The 23,707-nt window shown below is 40.9% G+C and overlaps 1 protein-coding gene across 1 annotated transcript in view; it reads left to right on the top strand.

The window, feature by feature from the left end:
* Positions 1-23,707, top strand: part of LOC138591462 (uncharacterized) — a 30,775-nt gene that overhangs the window by 3,987 nt on the left and 3,081 nt on the right. Inside the window, exons 2-4 of the mRNA XM_069662075.1 lie at positions 8,874-8,955; positions 9,152-9,660; positions 17,753-17,806. Coding sequence (XP_069518176.1) covers positions 8,874-8,955; positions 9,152-9,660; positions 17,753-17,806 — 645 coding nt within the window. The remainder of the gene's footprint in view (positions 1-8,873; positions 8,956-9,151; positions 9,661-17,752; positions 17,807-23,707) is intronic.

Below are 23,707 nucleotides of genomic sequence, written 5' to 3'. Positions count from 1 at the left end.
TCGTCCCGACTGGTGTGATACAATTATCTTATCGCTGGCGCCAAATATCGATATTTTAATTAAAGAAAAATTCTGCGCCCTAAACAGATCTCCCTGCCAATTTGAATCGCTGCATCATTGTTTATCTCAGGTTGTGTCAAAATCGGTGAAACTGACACCCAGTTGCAGTGAACACTACATTTATTCTGCATTCTTCAGTCAATCAGATATCGTGATGTATCATTATATGATTGTCTTGCAATATATCAATTATTGCAGAATCATGATGTTATCGTTATCCTTCTGTTTTTCTTCCTAAGGTTATTGTAACTGATAATGATATTAATAACAGTTGAAATTCTGTAATACAGTGTTCCATGATATTTCCTGAGACTATGGCTGTACCTGACTAAGTGTTTATTCAGTTCATGAGTCTTATGTTTATTTGTAAGATGCATGTTAATCAGCTTATCATCGGCCCCAGCTGTTGGCCAGACATTAACACGATTCTAGCCGACTACTCTCTTGGTGTTTTAAGTCACATGAGCATTGTTTTTTAATAACTATCATTTAACTGGATGAAAGATATTCAGCTACTAAGGTAGAGTCAGCAGCAGCTCGGCTCGCATTCCCCAAAGCTCCTCAGAAAAGCATCAAAGAGACGCAGATTTTAAACATGACCAGTGAGTTTTTTTTATCATTGGGTCTGTTTGGTTTAGAGAGAAGGGGAATCTCTAAACCTTGTGAGTGATGAAAAGCTAATTTAGTAGAGAACACAGGCAACGACTGCAGGCATATTTCAAGCCATAGACACTCAGATAAAGATAAGGTTGAAAAATAACATTTCCCTTTATTGAAGCACGATTCTGATTCTGGTGTATTTAGTCGGCTATTTGTGGGATTATTTTCTACACCGTCACCTGAATTTCCCCTCTGGGAATCAATAAAGGCTAATCTAATCTTCTCTTTTACAAGTCACTCCAATAATATTTGAGTTTGAAGTCTGCTGCTGTGCTCACTGGATCGAGGGCAGTCTGAGTGGCCATTTCAGGATAGAGGCTAACTGTCTCTTAGGACCAGCTGTGGTATCTATCCCTGGAGCTTACACTAATCATGACTACTTACTTATACCACACTATGGGGACGATCCACTGGAGTGTGAGGGAAAGAGAATCAACCATCTTTGACCCTGTGATGTGTGTTTTCAATGAGAGGGGGAATGGAGTGTGACAGTGTCCATGTCAGTGTGGAAGGACAGAGCAAAGCTGATATGTGTGTGAACTGGGCGGTGTGTGTGTACGCTGTGACATTGCCATTGATCCAGCTTAGCAAGCTGCTCAGCGATGCAGGGGACTGACAAGGATTTCATTCAACTGTTCTTGACACACAAACACACAACTCTTTGTCCGTCTTTGCATCTCTGCACAAAAGCAGTTTTTATTCTTTATTCATGCAGTCTCACTTTCAATTTGTGTCTCAGCTCTCTGAATTAAACAGTCTGCAATTACTGTTGCAAGGAAATAACATGGATGAAATGGTTCCATACCATAATTTGACTGTCTGTACATTATGAGGCTGTGCTTTTTTCTGACCTACTATGTCTCTTTGTTACATATAATTTGGAGATTTATTGGTAAAAAGTTGAGCAAACCAAGTAATATCAGTTTATTTTCCTCATAGTTTGTATATAAGTAGATTTAACCTTCTTGATGTTTGTGGCCTACTGTTTTCAAGCACACAGTGTCACATTTTAGCCATCGTCATTTTTGTTTTTTTGAAGCCAGAAGTGACCATATTTGGAAGAGAGTGTGGAGCTGGAGAGAAGAGAGGGGTTAGCAAACGCTAAGATGAGAGCTAATGCAAGGGCTGGCTTGAATAGCAAGGTGCATCCATAATTCACTATAAATGTGATACTAATTTTGGCAAGTTAAAAAGGCTTTTAACAAAATGTACTTACCTATAAATGTAAAGAGCAAACTCTTCCTTTCTCGATTCGCTGTGGTATTGCCCTGTAAAACAGAAGGTAGACACGCTAAAGAATACCCTGATTTACTGCCATTTTACCCTCAAAGGGACCATAATTTACTCATGGAACATCATGCAGTTTTTAAAGATAACTTAAAACAAGCATTTGATATCATAAACAGATTAGCAAAATCTTAAATCAACTTAAAAGTAGGGTACATTTCTCATCTGCTTCCATAAAACAGCACTTCCTTTTGCAGCCAGTGGAGCTGCCCCCTGCTGGCCATTAGAAAGGATGCACGTTTATGGCCCTTAAACTGCACTATCTTCTCTTAGGAGCTGGAAGCTACATCTCTTTCTTATTTGCAGTCCAAAATTGTGTCCTGTGCATGCAACATGACTATACTGTACCAATCATTTGTCAGGTCTCCTCTAAACGTTTTAAATGTTCTTCAGTCGTGCGTGACTTTATGGACAATGTGTGAGAAAAAGCTGAAAAGAGCAAAGTCTCAAGTGCACTCAGGGCCCATGTTGCTCTACAGATTCTCACCTCAAACATAATTTGAATATTTGTCATGAAAACTAGCCGAGGAGCAGAGGATTTGAAGATAATATCTGTATTGTGTACTCCATTAAGAAGAAGCTAAAGAACTAGCTCGTTCATGAACACCCCTGCACTTAATGATATTGATGCTATTTTTGATGATGACATCGAGGGTGTAGTTTATGCTGACTAGGATTTTCATGATGATGATGATGACTACTCTGATCTTGTTGATGTTGCTGCTGCTGATGATTATTATGAAATAACAAAACAACAACAAAACGCCCTATACACTGCCTGCACCAGTGTTCGATCGCACTTGAAGCTGTTTTTTGGCACTTCCTGACTTTGTTCTCTGTGTCTTGATCGTTGCTTGTGTCGTATTAACTCTCAGATGTATGTCGCTTTGGACAAAAGTGTCTGCTAAATGAAATTGTGACATTGTAACATTGTAACATTACAGATAATTTGTCAGTACATTAATGTGGAATCTGCAGAAGAGGGTCATTTAGCTCTTTAAATATAATTTTCACACTTGTTTTCAGCTTAACACATCTCCTTCACCACGTTTGTTTTCACTGAATGCGAAGCTAATGACTAATAAGCGTGTGGGGAAGGGTGTGTGACTGTGGGCGGCCCTGACTGAACATCTGATCGGGATTTGCTTGCGCGCTTCATGTATGTGTGCCTTCCTTTTTTGCATGGTATCTCGTAGCATAAATGTTTTGCTTGTCTCTAGTTTATGTCCCTTTAAAGTTCATAAGGATCTGTTGTGCTGTTGCAGAGATACTGTTTGTCTTGTGAGGAGCTAGTTTAACATGGTGAATGTTCTGGAAAAACATCTGAAGGGAGTATCGATGCAGATTGCATCAGGAACTAAAAACAACCGAAAGTGACATAAAACAAGAAGAAATGTTGTATTCAGTTTTCTTTGTAAATTGTAATCACATACATTCAGCACTTGCATACTTTTTAATGATGGATTCATTTTGTGTATGTAAAAGTAAATAAAGTAAAACATCAATTTAAAAAACATATTTCTGAGCTACAGTAGAGTAAGATGCTAAAACCCTGTTATTACTTCTCTGAGAGGAAAGCCCTGCCGTCCGGTCTGACCATAAACTGAACGTCAGACAGAGTCTTGTATTTGTTGTTGCCAGCTTTGCCAAAGCAATAACCATATCAGATGTTGCTCACTGAAAAAGACATGCAAAGTTTGCTTGCTCTCATTCACACACAGATACACTCACACTGCATGAAATACAGATAGCATGCACAGTAACAACAATTCCTTGCATTCTGATATCAGATAGCTGTGAGAACTCAAATGTTATGGGTGTAAACCCATGCTTGACTGACGGTCTAAAACAGTACTGGAGTGAAACTTATTCAAATGCTTGCACATGCTTTCCTTTACACTTGAAACAGACCTGCTTTGCATACATAGTAATTTCTAAGAAAGTGTCTAAGCTATTCAAGTGGTGCTTTGTGTTACAACTTTGTACACATAAGTCAGTGAAGTTGGGAAGTCGCTGAAAGTGGAAAGCTAATGTGTCAGGCACTAAGTGAGGCAAAAGTTGTGAGTGGGGTTCAACGCAGTATATATGTGTGTGAATGTGTGTCAGTGCATGTATCTAAGATAGGAAGTTATAGGAGCAAAATGTGATCTTCAGGGATGAAAAATGCAGCCAACAAGGAAGTGCCAAATACTGCAGTTCCTCAAATGGCCATTTGAGGCTGGCTCCAAAAAACGAGTCAATCCCATAGACAAGTGGAAGTAGCTACTGTGACCTCACCTATAGATTTGTGGACAGCTGTTGAAGCCTAAAACTTGGCATTGGAGCCAGAATTAGGCATTTTTTGTCAAGAGGGAGGGGCTGGAGAGGAGCAAGGGCTAAGCCCAAGGCCAATTTATTATGAGGCTAATTAGATGCTTAACCAAAGTGTTTAATTACATACATTTTTTGGTGGTAGGTGGCCGGAGTTGTTTATTTTTGTTGCTTAATCAATTCTAATGGTAAAATGTCTAACATAACAGCAGACATAAGCATGTTTACAGCCTAGTACAAGTGGCTGTAGGGCAGACGGTAAAAACGCCAAACTCAAAAGGTTTCAAATGGTTCTCTACAAACCAATGAGTGACTTCACGGTGGCTTTGTCCATTTCATATCTACAGTATAGGAATGTGACAGAGCCTGAAACGCAATAGTCAGTCATGTTCTTAATTGTTTTTAACGTTACCATGTGTTAAAAAAAATTGAAAAGGGAAAAAAAAATCTATCAATACATAAATCAAATTAGTTTCTTTCCCAGATACTTTTTAGATTCCAAAATAATTCACCAATTCAGAACACCATTCATAATTAGTCACAATCACCACCACCATCAGGTGTATCGTCCAAAAAAAGCTTGTCCTACCGCACTGGTGGGAATCTGATGATTGATGCTGATCTTCTTCACTTTCCTTGTAAAGCGGCTCCTGGCTCGTCAGTTCGTTTGAACTCGCCATCAAACTTTTACACTGAGGGAAAAACCTGGCCTGTAAGAGCAAACAGGGCCAGAACTTTAAACTATTCAATTGTTTTCCGAAAACAAAAATATATTTGAGAAGACATTTCAAATATTATCACAACTAAATATAGCCTAACATTAATACTGTAGCTACTGTGTGTAAACAAGATTTGCTATGCTCGGTATTTAGCATTAAGTTTCTTGTTGTGTCCAGCCCTACATTGTGTACTTAAACTGCTAGTTGCTAGTCAGCTTACATTGAGCACAAACATTTAGCACAAATTATAAATAGCATGTTCAATTAACAACAATACGTGCTTCAGTGTGACAATATTGTATGCCTTAACAGCTGAAAAGCAAGACACAACCTGGTTTTTGACTAAAGGTAAGGTAGCTGTGATGAACAAGCGTTAGCAATGCATTAGCATCAGGCTAACGACCATAGTGTTTCACCACGACTCACCAATTCGGCATTCATTCAATGTTTGTTCAACATTAGTAGTGAGATCTGTGCGATATCTGTTAGCCCCATTTAAGTCTACTCTGTAAGTCGCAGTTGCTGATTTATTCCACAGAAGGGAGCAAATATCTTCAATGTCCTTTTCTTGGCTGCTTGCTATTATCTGTTAGCATTAGCTAGCATTGTGGTCGTTTATTGTGGAGTGGGAAGCGCTAGCTGACCTCGGAGCTGCGGAGATGGTGAAGACGTGCCGGGGGTGCTCTTGAGCACACCTAAACGCAGCATGACTCAGCGCATCCCCCCGAAACACGCCAGTGTGGGAGACATGCCCGGACTTGTTTACTGCACCTACTACGAGACATCAGTGATTGCCGACGGACTCTATCGTGTGTGCGAATTTCTAAATAAAGGTGCACCTAAGATTTTTTTGTGACCTGGGTTACTTTAGCCATCAGTGCATATCTAGTCTATCCTGGCTACATTCTCAGATCTATCAACATCTACCTTTGAGGCGGTCTCTATGGTGGTCTCTAAGGGGAAGAAAATGCCCAATTATTACATTCAGCTAATATGACAATGATTGCTTTCTGGAGAAACATCAGACTTTCAGGTCAAAAGCAACAGAATTTGAAACTGCTAATGCTCTTGCTTTAAAAGGAAAGTATGTAGAAAACATTAGTAATCATCCGGATGATCTCACTAAGTGCGAGTACAAATTCAAATGTCTCAGACTAAACTCACGTCTCATCTGAGTACAATTAAGACACAAGGTTTATGAGCCGCCAGCTTCACTTCACTCTCAGTATCCCGCAGCAGTAACTTTAAATAGGATTTCAGCTGTTTCATGGATGCTGCCCAACAATAATTCACTGGAGTGTTCGGTGTAGCCGAGGCCCTGAGCCAGCTACTTGCCAAAATATATTTCCTTCCCACAGTTATTCCTCAGTGTAATTTTCCTGTGGAGTTCATGAAGTGAAGCTGTTTAACTTGAGACTCCTCGAGAGCCAACACTTTTTTGTCTTGTACGCTGGCTCTGGGCCTGTTCATTGAGAATCTGTCCCACAGCTCGTGTAACTTTGAGAAGCAAGAAGGCTGCACTGAGGCCTTACCCAAACTCTGTCGCTACTTTGACATTAAACTGAAAAATAAGGCTGCATGTTTATCCTTTCCATTTGATACCCTTAAATTGTATTCAGAGCTGTGCCGAACAACTAGACAGAATGGAAAGACTATTTCCAATGTTTTGTTTGGCCGTCTTTGGAACATCCTTGTGATTTTTCTGTATTAACAAATCATAAAAAACCTACATACTTTGCTAGATATTCAGCAAACTGCATATATTTTGCCATTGTCTGCAGAACCCAGTAAAGTTACAATACGCATTTCCCTTTATTTTAGTTTGGAACCACATGAAACTCAACCTAAAGCCTACACGACTCTCATGTTTTACCTACAATATTGACATTAATCAGAACCAAAGTAATGTCACTGTTGTGTTTTAAAAATATCATTTAATTGGAAGGAGTCTTTTTTGTTCAGCTGGTGAGCTAAAGATGGCGGCAGTTTGGCTCCTAGCCCTGCAAGCCTCCGGATGAAAGCTGGAGAAATTGTGATATTTAACTTGAAACAGCTTTCTTCAGTGTTTTTACAGGTTTCAATCGCAGGGTCTGTTTGTTTTGTACAGTGGGAGACCGCTGCAGATAATTCGACTCCATCAAAAACCTTGTGAATCATGAACTCTGAAGGAACAGCTTATCTGGAATCAAGCTAAGCTAACGTTAGTGACAGCTCGGCTCACAGCCCCTCCTGACGTGTTGTTTCTGCTGAAGGGTTTAAAGAAACAGAAACACTGGTTTTTAACGTGAAACTGCGTTTATTGACTAACATTCTCTCGTAGAACCACACAATTATTTTTTTCTTTTACTATTTAATAATTTACAGAAAGTGGTTCTTATTTGCTGCCCCAAAACAGTAGTTGGAACGGTGAAGAAGATTTTGTTTCAGGTAAAACAGGTAATGTTTTACGGGCTTATAATCAGTGGCATTAGATCGATGCGTAGACTGGCTTACTCACCAAATCCCCAATTTACGCAACTGTAGATCCAATATTGGCCTCAGCATCATAACAGCTCTATATAATATGTGTCCATTTTGTAGTTATTTTAGAAAACAACATTTCTAAGCTACGGTGACATTTGTGATGAGGACATTTTGGTTACATTTTTGATTACATTTATGTAACATTTCACATAGCTTTATATCTATGTGTCTGGAGCCATTTGATTTTTTTTTCCAAAATACACAGTGAGCAGTTTGTGAAATGAAACACTGGAATTCACACTTCATGTTAATTGAACACTGTCTGCCCTTTTTGGGCTCAGAGGCCCGGACTCCTTTCTCCCTTTTCCCTCTTTTTTGAAGGGCTTCAGAAAGAAGAGGAGGTGTGTGCGTGCGTGCGTGCGTGTGCGTGTGTGTACTAGAGAGTAGAAGGGAGGACACTGAATGTTTGTGTGGATGTGTGTAAGCATACATACACAGACGCACAAGCACAGATGGCAGCTGCTCAGCGAGGCCTCAGAGTGGTAATTACCGAGTGTGAGGCGCATTACTTAACTCTTAGCGTTGCAGTCTGCAGGGTTTCTGTATTGTTGCTTCTGGTGGAGACGAGGAATTGATTTTAAAGACGCAGACATGTTCAGGTTGTGGGAAAATAAAGAACCTAACTTAGACAAAGACATAACTCAACTTGTCCTGCCTTTTGTGATGGCCAGAAAAGTTTCCAGTAGAAGTCCATTATAGGTTATGTCTGTGTTTCTGTTTAGGGGTGGTCTCTCAGTATTCTCACTATTCATACCCCCCTATCTGGCACATTTCTGGGGTAAAAAACATTTTACAGTTGGCACAGAGTATCATTAGCTTACCATTAAAACTACAGCTGCACCCCAGTGACGATGAAGTGGAAGATGAATGCACAAAATAGTCCAGCTTTTGCCGTTTTCCTGAAAAAAAGAAAAGAAATCCTACTAAGCTGTTTACATGGCTCATGTAGATGAATATTCTACTAATCTTCCCATTTACATACAGCTGTACATTCTGTGATTAACCCCAGACTCGCAGACCAACTCCAGCTGTTGGTTGGTCAGTTTGTTTACAACTTAGAGGGCTGATCGTATCCAGGCAGGAGGCTGTGTGTCACAAACTGCTGATAAAAACCCAACTGAGACTTCTGAATTCTCCTAAGAGCCCCAATATTATCTAAATGCTACACATGTATTAGCAGACTATGCAAAATTCAAGGCCTAATTTGGGATATCCCTCCAGAATGTTCTTTCACAAACTGTTTCCAATGTAGGTGTACATTTTGAGGTGTTACCATCTGGTATGTTTGACCTACAGTATAAGCTCTCTTTCCAGATTTCTTACCATGGCAGTGGAGAGGGAGGAGAGAGTGATGACTCAGAGGGGGAGAACCAGGAGCTTGCACAGATTGACAGAGGTAAGAGCCCTCTGCTAACCAAATTATCTCCTCTGTAACCGGATGATGATCTGCCTCGTCACTTATTGATTCTCACACGTTATAATTAGATGTTTCAAGTCAACAGATGGTGCACTTGTAGATAAGATAATTTGCACTCTTTTGCAACCCTCCACCTCCTCCTTTGACCTGTTTTCCTGTTTATTGACTCCTCCAGAGAGACGGAGAAATTGTGCCCTCACCCCCTTGGCCACCAGCCAGCAGCACAACCAGGGTCCCCTCTCTCCGGCTCGGTTACGACGCCTCCGCCTCCTTTTAGATGCCAATCTGGATCGACACTCTTCAGAGGAGGAGCTCGAGCGAATCAGCTGCGGTGACAACAGGAAGTGGGTGCTTCCCCAGCGACACAGTGATCACCACAGCAGCGCCTCCAGTGATGAGGAGGTGCGGGACCTCTGTGGCTGTGGGTCACCGGCTGCCTCTGCCAGGCCCCTAGTTGAGTCAGGTGCATGCCTGGCTGCCTCCCCCAGCCCTGTACTCTTCAGCTCCAGTCCACCACGTAGCCTCAAGCCGCCCCCCATGAGGTTTCAGCTACAGGTGGTGCAGCCGGTGGCAAGGCCCATCATATTGACCCACTTTGACCAGTCAGCACCTTACAGAAAGTATCGGCACAGTTATGGAGGAGAGTCGGGAAGGCCCAGTCTGGACCTGGAGAAAATGCAACAGGTTAGTAGTCCAAGTACAGATTAATACCTGAAGACACTGACAAAATCAACTCAAAGTGTATTTCTGGCTCATAATTTCACATTCTTTGGGTTCTCAATGATGAATAAGCAATAGAAAAGTGCAATTGCTCCTGTAGATTGCGTCAGCCAGAAGCCGCGAAACAGGCTGTAATGGCTTCAACATAATCCATGGGTGCAAATGCATCTAATAAAAGACTGTCCACTTAAAGTCAGGTTATACTCTAAGTGTCCAAAAACATAACATAAAGAATCTCTACATAGATAGACTGGTAAGGTGCTTTTTTGTAAGCATGTCTTTCTTCATAGCCATCAGATACCATTTAAAAAAGACGGTTTTTATGTCACAGAACAAACAAACTAACTGATTCAGGCAGCGGTAGACCAACAACCTTAAAGTCCTGCGTGGTAAAATGTGATTGGAGTCTGGTGGTTTTGAAAAGAAAGATGAAACAGCTACATCGTAGTTCATGTCTGACAATCATAACCTTCCACTGGGAAAAAAACACTGTAAGAACCATAAAATCCAGACCATAAGACGCACCACAATATAAATTGCAGTCTGTCTTGGGGGGTATCCCAGAGGGAAAAAGGTTTTCTATAGCTATTAATTTAAAAAAAATGTTATTTCAACACTTACAATTTATTTGCATTTAAATCTCATTTTAAACGCACACAAATTACAGCCTACCATCTGCTTTCACCATGTCCCATTTACAGTCCTGCTAGCTACCGGTGCCGTAGCTAGCGGTAGCTGGCAGCCGACTGTAACGTTGGTTGTTGTGAGGGTGGCGGCTGCAATGGCGATCATGACGGTGCATGTCCGTGACGAAGCGTTAGAAAAAATGTAGTTATTTTTCCTCGCTTAAAACAGCGAGAAAAATACAAAACAGCACCACGGCGTATTGTAAATAGGAGACGTTGTAGCAGCTTGGACCTGGAAACAGTTTAATGCGGAGGTGTCACGTCACCACTTAACAGCCGACAACTTTAGCTACAATATAGCGCCATCAGCTGGGATGAATCTGAATTTAACAGTAATTTGATTCTGCAAAATTTCTGTAAAAGGATGTTGCAGCCATTTCAAGCCAGTTTTCACTGTCAGCTGAAGCAATCTAATGTAGTAATGCCAAAACATTTAGTACCTATTAGTCATTTAGATCAAATGTCCCTGATATATTTGTTTTACCTAAGTAAAAGTTGCGCTACCACACTGCAAAAATACTCCCTCATAAGAAGACATTTGTACCAAAGAGAGATTATTTATTTATTTTTACTAAAGTATACTTCAGGATCCTAACTAAGAGTTCAATGCACAGAAAAACTGCCCTTTGAGTGTCATACTGTTATGTTGTTGCATCATAAATACTTATACAGGCTTAATTGAATGTTGTTGCTGGTTGAGGTTAAGACAATTAACTACTTTATGTCCTGTCTGGTAGTCTAATCACTGTAAATGCTTTATATTGGATTAGGTTAATATGATTTTAAAGTAACTATAGCTGTTACATAAATGTAGTGGAATAAACTATAAGAACCTATAGATATTACAGGAACAGAACTAAAGTAAATACATATAGTTGACCAAACAAATGTGTATTTTTTTTTTGTCACACATCATGAAACTCTACCTGACAAGGTGGCGTGGTGACTTCTTCCTATAAGCCAAGTTTACTATCTGCCACCAAAGTATTTGCAAGCGCTCAGGTGATGCCTTTTCATGTCTAAAACCCATTTCTAAATCAGTTGAAGTTTATTTCTGACCAGTATTAATACAATTGTTACAAGTGATTTGATATGTTACTTGCCTCTGCAGCAATATTTGTGTTCCACTGAAAATATTAAAAGTACCAAACAGCAGATGAGCCTTACACTCCCCCCTGAACAACTCAAACAGGCTGAGGATTTGATCCAAAAATACAATTATGTCCCTGCAGTCTAACCGGCTATCCTGCACACACACAATGTCCACACAAACGTGCACGCTCGCACAAGCAAACAAAGTCTTCCCTTTCCATAGCCGGACGCTCGCCACCTCGGTGGTCTGGCTGGAGAGGGATGAAGGAGAGGGAGACACGGACGGCAGATGTCCGCCCTCATTTCTCACAAAGGCTGGCAAGCGAGGGGAAACGATGGAGGGGTGGAGGCAGAAGGAGAGGATTAAATAAACAACAGAAAAACGACAGCCACTAATGAGTCATGGAGAAGCTGGTCCACTAATCATTAAAATCCAATAGACTTGTTGGCCCACACCAAGGATGGGAAAGGGTGTGTGTTTGTGTGTGTGTTTGTGTGTCATTGCATAGAGAGAAACTGCAGGTTTCAGGGGTCCATATGTCCATGGGGTTTTTAGAGGGAAAGAACAGATGATGAGAGACAGCGGGCAGCGATGAGAGGGGTGCAGAGAAAAAAAGAGGATGAGTGTGTGTGTGTGTGTGTGTGTGTGTGTGTGCAGGGCAGGGCTGGGGTACGCGTCCATCATCCTGCTTGTCTTTTTGTGTCTGCATGTGTACATCCTCCTGTCTGTGAGTTTGTTGCTGTATCAGTGTGTGTGTCTGTATGTGTGAGAGTGTGTGTGCACACTCAGTCAAGTGGAATGGGAGGTGCTGCAGGGAATACAATAGGGGGCCTACAGAGGTAGCCTCAGACACAGCTCCAGTCTCTCATTAACCCTTTAGCTGGACATCTTCCATTAAAAAGTCTGCCTCAGCCCTCAAACCATCACCATGTAATTGTTTTCACATATGCTGTTCTGGAGTTTAGAACTAGGAAAGAAAAAAGATTTGGCTCCTTTTAAAAGATGATTTAAAGACAATGAAACTAGAGGCGACTGATTGTCAAGTGGATAAGTATAGATATAGAGGCTGATATAGTGATGTTTTGAGCTGGAGTGAAAATAGACCTTTTCCACATGATTTTGCACCAATATGCTAACGTTCCCAAAAAGATGCTTCAAAAGCAATTACTTTATTATAGAATACATATCAGAATTATCCAACACATTTTAGAACTGACAAACAGCTGCTTAGCTGTGTATTGCCATGGCTATAAAAATATTTTAAAACCTTGAATTGAAGACTCCTATTAGTTAAATTCTGTCCTTTGAAATTGAATGAGAAGTCTTATGTTATATATGGATTGTTGAAAACAGCGGTGGTGGTGGTGGAGACCTGTGATTAACATTTATGTGCCATGTCTCCATGTGCCAACAAAACTGCAAAAAATCACTCATAATAAAAACAAAATCGTGAAAATAATACCTGCTGACAGAAAAGTCTTCACTTGCCAAGACTTTAAAAAACAAGTCTACCGTCGCAGAGCACACAGGCCTTTATGTATGTATGTTGGTAAATCAGAAGTAAAACATAACAGTTACCAGTTGTAATATACTATTTAAGAGTAACTGCACACTTTTTTGAACTGTAATCTAAATTATATTGCTGTACTGTTATGAAACACATCAATGCTGGTGTTAATATTGACAATTCTTACCAAATTTATAAGAATCTGCATTTCATGGGTTGGAAATGGCTCAACACGCCATCTACTGTTTTAAATCAGCCCTGGACCTTGCCAGCCGATGGTGACGTAGACACGACCATTTGGGACAAAATTACATCATGAAATTTATTTTAAAAAATAATTTTTCAAATATATCCTGATTGAGACACATCATTCACTAGAGTTTACACGATTTTTGCTAGCACACACATACATTACATTAGCCTTCTAGCTAACATTACATTCTCTCTTCAGAATCAGAAATAACTGTAACAGGCTGCTAGCAATTGGCGCATGTGCACTTGCATTGCCTTGGCTCCATTAGTGGGGCTGGAGCCAACAGACCTGTGGGTGCAGTTACACTTTAAGGATAGAAGTAAAGTGTTCAAGATTAAACTGCTTGGTAATAAGGCTGGGCGATAAGGCCAAAATCCTACATCACGATATAGGAGTCTTAATATCTCACCCTATATACCACGATATAGCATGTTTTCTACTAATTTAACAAGTCATTAGTCTATATGAAATAACCACATGTTAAAGCCTATTTTTGGATAATCCTGTGAATTAAATACGTGACAATTAATAAGTCCTAAGTTTCTGTTTTCACTTGGACAAAGCCAGAGTCCTTTTCTGCACGTCGATGTCCATGTAAATAAACAGCGCCTCCCTCTATGGTTCACTTCAGGTTCACTCCCACGTGCAAGGATTAGAACGTAAAGCATTGTCGTGTGATGTAAAAATAGCCGTAAAGCAGTTCAGCCGCTGGTTTTGTGACATCATGATAGAGATGATATAGAAAAACACATACGATAGACATTAAATATTGTTTTAACGATATATATTGTTGTATTGCCCAGCCCAGACAAAAAAACAACCATATATTGCCTTAGATTTCACTTCCTGCAGTATCTCAATGAGCAGTACTTTTTACATTAATCTCTTTTGTATTTTGTTAAACGAAAGTTAAAACTATGTCAAAGCTCAAGTGTGGTTTCCAAACGCCTCTTTAGACAGAACTGATCCAGGACTGATCCAGGCGAGCGAAGCCACCGTGTCCTAGTGTGACTTGCTTTAGCTTGAGTGTTACGGATATTCATCTCATAATTCTCTTAAAAGCAGGGTTAGAAGGTCAGCAGCTTGTTATCTTTTAGTCTCCCCCATGCAAGCTTATCCATATCCAACTGTTAAAATGAGGCAGGACCATAAACACCATAGCAGCATTTCTTTGTGTTTGAGCTGGTTTGCCTGGATAATCTCTACATGTGAAAGAACAGAGGGAAGTTGTTTTTATTTTGTATGTTGAGAATAAAGTCAAAATGTGAAAAATAAAGTTGAAAAGTGAGGTATATATGTAAAACTTTTGGAACAAAGGCAACATGTTTAAATTGCAGTCAAAAATTGGGGAAAAAAGGCAAAAATCTGAATAAAGTGAAAATGTTGACAATTAAGTCGAACTTTCAGGTTAAAAATTATCCATTTAGAAATGTGGATTTAAAGAAAAACCAACTGGTGTCTCCATGTTAAACCTCGACATCTGAGATGACTGTAAACAATAAGACATAAACACTGGTTATAGCTTTTACCAAGGATTAGCCGAGATTAGGAAAGACAAATCAACTGTCTTTGTATAGCAGGTTTTTATAGACTATATATTCTTAACACAGGTTGAAACTACTACAGAATAAATGATACATGTCCAGCCATCAAACACAAAGACAACATCTTTAAATCAACCTAAAAAACGCTCACACATCAGGAAACAATACAGAAAACTTTTAAAATATGTAGACAAAACATTTAGTTGGCAAGTCAGGACCTGTTGGATGTGTGTGTGTGTGTGTGTGTGTGTGTGTGTGTGTGTGTGTGTGTGTGTGTACAAAATGGAAAAAAAATAAGGAAGGCATTGTTTCTGATGTTAACTTGGATATCATGTAGGCTTGTTAAAGGTTTGATAGTAAACAGGTATACATATGTTAATCAAAGCTTATGGTCCTTTGTGACCAGACATCACATACAGACAGTATTAAAAATATGTCCCTGTTAACGTTTATGTGAGGCTGAATTAAATACCTATCACAAAATTCCATTTTTAATTCTAGTTAAAGCGGTTTGCACCCACATGGACGGTGGTATCATTGATTAAAGAGAAAAGATAAGGGCTGGCAGGAGGTGAGCATGAGGGCAAGTGCACCCCAGCTCTCCCACATCACAGCAGCAGGAGTCTTGTGTTTCCATTCTTTCCTGTGCTCCCTTCCCCCTTAGAAGCTACCTCCCCGACTCGAGACAATTCCATGATTGTGTGGTCCCTCCACCCCCACTGTTTTTTTTTTTTTCAAGAATAGTGGAGCTGCGTGGACATGGAGGGGAGTGGGAGACAGGATATTGCATAAGCTTCATTGACCCACTGTTTAGTTTAGAGAGACAGCAGGATTTGCCTCACTTCCTCCCGGTTCTTGTCACGTCAGATGTAACTGTTTTAATGCTCAGCATACTGTTTTAGTTATATTATGACACATGATTGTAACCAGAAGGTTTTACAACATTGCCTTCTTTTATTTCCTTAAGACTAAACAAGTTAAAAAAAAATTCACAAGAACTATCATTAATTTTTTTAAATCCTTGGAAAATGCATTGGGGGAGAACCTTCATTTAACAATGGTGCAAACAGTGAAGCAGACAGTCAAACATAAAGAAAGCTTGGAGGTGGTAAGTAAGGGACAATGTATAGTGAGCGGGTTGTTACAGCGGAATGGAACCTTGACAGGGTTCCAACATAAAGCAGAGTGGTCTTGCGTCACCCTGAAGGGGTTCCTCCACTATGACAACGCTATACATTATTCTGCTTATTACACGACTACCTACTGAAGAAATCAATCAACTGACACAGAATATTGATTTAGAAATTAGTTTAAGGTAAAATAATTATCTTTCCGTTGATCGTTTAAAAATAGTCCGTTACACTCACAGTGAGAGCTGCAACAATAGCAACGGTTAATTCTGTAGGCTTCTTTAAATGAGCTAACCTAGTTGTATTTACTCACATTAAAATGAGCCACGCTAGCTGTATTTACTCACATTAAAATGAGCTAAGCTAGCTGTTTTTACTTACATTAAAATGAGCTAAGCTAGCTGTTTTACTCACATTACAATGAGCTAACCTAGCTGTATTTACTCACATTAAAATGAGCTATGCTAGCTGTATTTACTCCCATAGAAAATGAGCTAAGCTAGCTGTATTTACTCCAATAAAAATGAGCTAGCCTAGCTGTTTTACTCACATTAAAATGAGCTAAGCTAGCTGTTTTTACTCACATTAAAATGAGCTAAGCTAGCTGTTTTTACTGACATAAAAATGAGCTAAGCTAGCTGTTTTTACTCACATTACGATGAGCTAACCTAGCTGTATTTACTCCCATTAAAATGAGCTATGCTAGCTGTATTTACTCCCATAAAAATGAGCTATGCTAGCTGTATTTACTCCCATAAAAATGAGCTAAGCTAGCTGTATTTACTCCCATAAAAATGAGCTAACCTAGCTGTTTTTATTCACATTTAAATGAGCTACGCTAGCTGTTTTACTCACATTAAAATGAGCTAAGCTAGCTGTTTTTATTCACATTTAAATGAGCTACGCTAGCTGTTTTACTCACATTAAATTGAGCTAAGCTAGCTGTTTTTAATCACATTTAAATGAGCTACACTAGCTGTTTTACTCACATTAAAATCAGCTAAGCTAGCTGTTTTTACTCACATTAAAATAAGCTAACCTAGCTGTTTTTACTCACATTAAAATCAGCTAAGCTAGCTGTTTTCAATCACATCAAATGATAACATGTCCTCTGACGGTGAAGTAAGACACGGTGACCCGGACCGCAGGAATTGAGGTTTTCTGTCTCGTCATTGTCAGAGTCTGTTGACATTTTCCTTTCCATTCACCGTCTTTAAACACCACCGTATCCCGTACTGCGCTCTGTTTAATGTTTACTTCATGTGTGTCTTCAGTTTTGTAGATCTCTCTGTCGTAGCCTTCAGTTTTTGCACCTTTCAACCTCTCTTGCTTCCTCTCTTGCTTTCCCTCTGCTGTTTTGTCGCTTTTCTTTTTCCCTCTGTAAACAGACCAACGTCAAATTTACCAGACTTCTTTCTGTAGATTGATATTATTGCAGTTAGTCCTCCACATTGTGTGATTAGAGCCACAGCCCTAGCAACTGTCTGTTCTTCATAGCACTGGTCTGTTATCGCGAAATAGCAGACCTCGAAATACTGTAATTAACCAATCAGAATAAAGTATTAAAGAATACATGGCCAAAACTAGGTAAAATTCACAACATCACAACAGGTTAAGTTGACTAATAAAAATGTGTAGTAATAAATTGACAACTAGAGATAAAATAATACAGAAAACAAGAATAATTAAAAGATTCAAAGCAACTTCCTGTAAGGTTTTCTGAAGCAAATTCCAAGTATGTGTTTAATGCAACTTTACACAGTTTCTGCGTTGTCATTGTCATTCATTTTCCACAGCTGTCAATGTGTATTTCATTATGCAACATCACATTTGTTCTCCACAGAAAATGCTGCTGAAAAAGAACTGTGGAGGGAAAACACGGACTATAAAGATCCGGGTGAGTTCATTTTCATTCCACTTTCCACAGCATCCAAACCCAGATTTATATTTAGTTAAGATTAATGCAAATGATTCATAGTATGTTGGTCATGGTTGTCAAAAAGATAAGTGGTTGTTATTTTTGAATATATACACAGACTCACACACACTTGCACACACAGCCTTTCCTTTTATGAGGACCCATAATAGGCAGTCCTGATCAGGGTGTCCATTACAGCAGCGATAAGGTTGCAAGGTTGCTCAGCCCCCCCGTGAACAGCCTGGCCCGCCCTGTCGCCAGCACCTTGATGTCAATCCAAGTGCACACTGGGACAGCATCTGGCTGCAGTGTTTGTTCCCAGGCTCTGCAAGCAACAGTGCCTGAGACGCCTGAAAATCAGACTGCACCGTGTAATGCCTGGAGACATGGAAAGAATATAACCAGGTTTTTCTATGCTTATCAATATCTATGTAGCAAGATGTATTAAATAATTCTGCCAGTTTGAAGAGTATCCTGATGAAAAAATATGCCCTCTCCCTCCCCTCCAGTCTCCCTCTTCTCATTTTTACCTGTTTGCTTCAGGTAAAATGAACACTTTAAATATCAGCAAATCATCCAGAGAGTAAAAGAATGATGAGGACACAGCATCTAAGAACCCTGGATACGGTTTTTATCCTTGGTTCTAACTTTTCATCATCTCTTCTCCTTGATCGCTCCTTGTGTGGAAGAAGTGTCATATGACGTGTAAAACGCCCCTTTTTCTGTGAGCGCGCACAGAGTCTGAAGCAGAAAGCCTGAGTTAACAGAGAAACTTAACAACCACTGTCGTGATACCTGTTATCTCTAAGTGGTGCTTGAGGTTTTAAAATATCATGGATTTTGAATGTCCGACAGCCCACCACTAACATTTTCCTCCCGTCTCGTCTCGTCAACGATAAAAAAAACACAGGTGTCGTCAGAGTTTTTAGCTTGTCAGTGTCTCGTGTTCGTCATGAAAAAGGTCGTTGACGAGCATTTAACGTAATCATTTTTTGATAGCAAAATTAACGCTGGTGAGGATTCTCCTTTAAAGTCATCGTATAACTGTGGTTTTAACCCGGGAGACAACTTATCTGCAGACGTCCTCTCCTCTCTAAAACAAATGGTCCTGGTTTAATACCGGTACAAATACTTGATAAAGCAGTGTCTCACCCCTTAATCGCTCTACGGCTGAGTTTAGAGGCCTGCCAGCTGAGTGGCAACTAACTTTAGTTCCAGACATCTGATAATAAAAATCTTTCATCTGGTTCAAAGATATGTAAAAAGTGACAGTGAGGTGACGGTAAGAAAGTACTCGATTGGAAGTGTTTTACTGTCCGGGGTACAAGTCAAACCTGCAGACTGACTGGCTGTTGTCCTGTTTATTATCGTATCGTATTACATCATATTATAGTATCTAGATCGTTTTACTGTCGGATCAGATTCCTTTTAACACTGTTCACTGCAGTGATCCTAAACAAAAACAAAAATGTGCTCTTTACTTTTTCCAGTTTGTTTGATCTCTTGATCTCCCTCAACAGCCTCTAATAGCTGCGATCTCCACAGAGCACATTTCACCTAAATAGCTCACACAAGGTATTTTCCCAAGAATGTGTTCCGTCTTATCTTTCGGTGGATTCTGTGTCGAACCACAGCCTCCAATAATCATCCTCCAACTCGCTCACGCACTGTAACTGTGCATGGTTAGATGTTGTTTGTAGTGGGTAAGGAGAGCATGTTGGAGAGTCGGCTGAAACAAGCCTGGGCATCTTGGCACGGAGCAAGTTGCTCCAGAAGGATGCACAGTGTGGTGAGAAAAGTGACGTTATTATCACGTTGTGTGGGCTAAGTGTCAATGGAACCTTATCACACACTTGTTTACGTACACACACCAACTGTAACAGCATCTTGGCTGCTCCAGTCCTCCATATAGGTGTGTATCATCAGTACAAAAATGTCTAAAAAAAACTGAAAATAATGTTCGAGAGTGGTTTAGGATGAACAAGTGAGCGGCGATGAGCGATGGTGCTGAGGAGGTGGAGTGTTGCGCGCAGTTCCCTTGTGGTATATTTCCAGGGATGAAGTCATTTTCCGTTTATAGCCCGGGCCGGCTGCTATCTGTTTAGCTCCACTGATACATCGAGATATTGCTCATTATCCTCTGCTCTCGCTGGCGTAGTTGGTTGTGTTGTTGTCCCTGTCAGTGACGTCTGTGGGCACTGGGAAACTTCCAGCTCAGAGATGGTTCTTGAAGCGAGTACACAGCGAGTTTTACGATTGATGAGCCATTTGGAGGCTTTGTTGACTCTTTGAACAACTCTGTGCCCATCTCTTTCTCTGTTACATCTTTTCTCCACTGCTACCTCTCCCTCTTTTATCTGTCAGCCCCTTGGTTTGCTGGCCAGGATCCAGAAGAGACACTGGATCTGGATGGGGCCCCGGCTTTGAGACTGGATTCAAGCATGGGAGTTGTTACGGGAGTTGAGGAGGTCGATGGCTGAGGTTGTGTGTGTGTGTGGAAGCAGTAGGAAAACACAGCGTTGGCCTCTGCTGCTGCTGAGGCCTCCCCCCTCTAGGGTCTGGAGGTGAATAGGAGAGTGGGGGTGGTGGGGTGATGAGAGCTTCCCAGGCTGCAGCAGGCAGAGAGTGATGGCGTCTGGTTTCAGCCACTGTAAAAGAATGGGCAGAGAGAAAGATGAAGATTGATTGAGGTGAGGGAAATGGCGCAGATATGGAGAGTGGAGGGGGAGACTAAATTGAAGGAAAATGCATAAGTACCCCTTTGATTTTAGATTGAGGTAAACTACACGGCTTGGATGTGATGTAAAGGCATTTATAATCTTACCACTAACAGATGTTTAAGGAATAGTCTGACATTTGGGGAAATCAGCAAAGAGACGCGAGGATTGAAGCAACCCTTATATCAGTCTGTTAAATGTGTCGTGACTGACTCTGCATAACTTCTAAATCCTCATTTCTACATGAATAAATATCAGATCAGACTCAGTGTGTGCAAGTAGACAGAGTTTGAAAGGAGCAGACAACATGATATGCCTACTTTTGCTTTTTAACTTTCCAACAAGAGCAGAACTGTTGTGGTACCAATTTTTTTTTAACAATTCCCACTTCAAGTTGTAAATTGCCTGATACCAACACTAGTGGAAAGCCTACAAAAATAAGAGCTGCCTTAAAAAAACTGTATGCAAAACTGCTTCATTCAGGGTTTTTCCCATGCTAGGTGGCAGCAAAGATCTCAACCATCACAGGTAGCATCGCAGTGCCCACAGTAGTGCTGTCATAACTGGACAAAAATGACGTTTGATTATTCTTTCTAAAAAGACAGGTTCGAACTATTCGAATATCTATTTTTGAGCAATATGTCCACAAGAGGGCATACCAATACAACGAGAGACAAACTTTCTGGCAAAGATATATTTAACATAACATGCCTTTTTGGCGCTGGTTAAGCTCAGTTGGTCGAGCAGGCGCCTCATGTACCGAGGCTACAGTCTTCGACGCACTGATCGCAGGCTCGACTCCCGGTCTGCCGATCATTTGGTGCATGTCATCCCCCACTCTCTACTCCCCACATTTCCTGACTCTCACTCACTCTCTCTCTCTCCTGCGAGAACACGCCCACCCTGCCGAGCTAACACCGACAGCATCACAGTTACCTTTGCGCTAGCATACTAACCGGAGGTTACCGTTGCGCTAGCATGCTAACCGCCTGTTAGCTTAACAGAAAGAAGGGCAACTCTGCATCGCTCTTTTGGCATGTTCGCCGGTCTGAATGGGGCCCAGTTGCTAATTTGAACCACTCCCACACTCACCTGTACCCTGTGATTGGCTCAGGGAACCACAACAGCGCCCCTCCTGAAAACGTCCTGTGCAAAGCAAAACAACAGAACAGATGCAGAGGGAAGGGTCTGCACACAGACTCCCCAACACGTGTAAAGAGGCCCATAAGTGATGATTTATATTGTATAATATTTGTAAAAGTCTATATTTTATATTTATAGGAAAATCCTACTAAATATACCTTTAATTCTTAACGAATAAATTGACGTGTGCATTCAAGGATGCTTCGTAACCACAAAGACATACGAGAACACGCGAGAGCTCGTGATGCTGATGTTTATCAGTTTTTTATTACAAGTCGGTTTCTGGTTGACTTCTTAGGGCTAGTTAAAAATGGCATTAAAGCAGCTCATAGGCTGCCGTACTCACCGATCCAGACACAATCCAGCATTTTAGGCTGTATTAGAAGATGTTCCATGACTGGTTTTGCTATTTTAGAGATTCAAATACATGGGTTCTAGTTCAGGGCCCCCATGACGCCTTGGGCCCCTGGTCAATCGTCTAGTCGACCCAGGAACAGTAATCCATCAATGTATTAAACATGAGTTAAACATGCCTTTAACAGAGTGCTGGCAACACAGTGTGGAAACTTTTCAAACATGCTGATTTGGGCCTAAATTAATGATCAACAGGACAAATTTCTAACACCACTTCATCTCTAGAAGGAGACACTTTTGTCTAACAACTTCAGCTCCAGCACAAAGTGAGATATTACTACTGCTTTTGATGTCTGCACAAACGGAGAGCCTTGTACTTCTGGGATCTGTACTGAGTTTGACCTCTCTGGGCCCTAAATGTCCATCATACTGCAGATGTGACCACAGGACAACTCTGCAGGGATTACTAACATGGAAGCAGAGCCATCCTGATGTACGACTCCCCCTCAGTTGGAACGACTGCAGCCACCATATGGAGAACATCTTAACACATCCATCAAGTTTTTACTGTAACTTGTTCTTGTGCAACGATTTGTTTTTCCACCTCTCACTTTTACATGTTTATACAAATATTGATGGATAAAACCAGAGCTTGTATCAACATTTGTAGATGAAACAGCTCTAAGTTGTATTGGGAATTGTTGCCGTGTTACAGCAGCTCAGTTGTCAGTATGAATCCCTGAAGATGTTGGCTGAAGTCATAGCAACACCTGTAGCCTCACATGCTCTGTTAATGGGGCCCTTTTTCATAGGCAATGATGTCACTGGGTTCTTTCCTGCAGCAGTCACAGGGATGCATCTTTCCTAGTTCTCAGAGAGGTGTTTGGTGGTGACTCTGAGAACACACAGGCATCCATATAAACACACAGTGAAGTTTTTCCATGGGATCAGCTCCTAATTAAAGTGAATCCGTCTCCAGGTCCTAATCTTTCTCAGTCCACCTTCTCACAAACTTCACTCCCCCTCAGCAGGGCTCTGGAGAAAGTGCTGCCTCACTGCCAAGTCCAACAAAGTCATTTCCTGTCGTTTCCTGTGGGGAGGAAAATGACCAGGGCTAATTTTAGACAGAGGGCTTGTAGAGCCACAAAAAGTGAGGCTCTGCGTGGACGAGGGGGGCTGCTTTGTGAGTGGAAAAGCACGTATGTCACTGAAACCTGCAGCGTGAATGAATATAAAACTCAGTGTGAAAATATTCTAACGAGGTGTGGTCATTTTCCCACCAATGCTAGTTTGATTTTCTCTCAGCCACAGTGTTAACATGCTGTTAAAGAATGTCACCATTGACGTGAACTGAGGGACTGTAACTGACCAGTAATACTATAACTCAGGGACAGCAGGTAATCCTCGCCTTTTCCATCTCATAAAGCTGGATTAACCCCACGTCTGACAGGTCTGTTGCTCAGCAGGACCACTCGCACTGTTTGGAAAGCTACTTGTAGTGAGTGTTACTCTGTGTGGAACACATACAGTGGAAAGTCCTAGACCAAAGAGACAGCTTATTGTTCTACATTCACTTAGTGTGGCATACCACCAAAGAACAATGGCCAGTCTCCGATGTGGTTCAAGCGACCCCTGTGATAGGCGCTGCCGTCTTGCGATTGTGACG

Source organism: Semicossyphus pulcher, unplaced genomic scaffold (assembly GCF_022749685.1).
Source record: "Semicossyphus pulcher isolate SPU_LCO1_2020_fin unplaced genomic scaffold, fSemPul1.0.p SCAF_14, whole genome shotgun sequence".
In the NCBI taxonomy this organism is placed as follows: Eukaryota; Metazoa; Chordata; class Actinopteri; order Labriformes; family Labridae; genus Semicossyphus; species Semicossyphus pulcher.
Note: the sequence above shows the minus strand (reverse complement) of the source record. Positions and strands in the feature narration are given on the sequence as shown.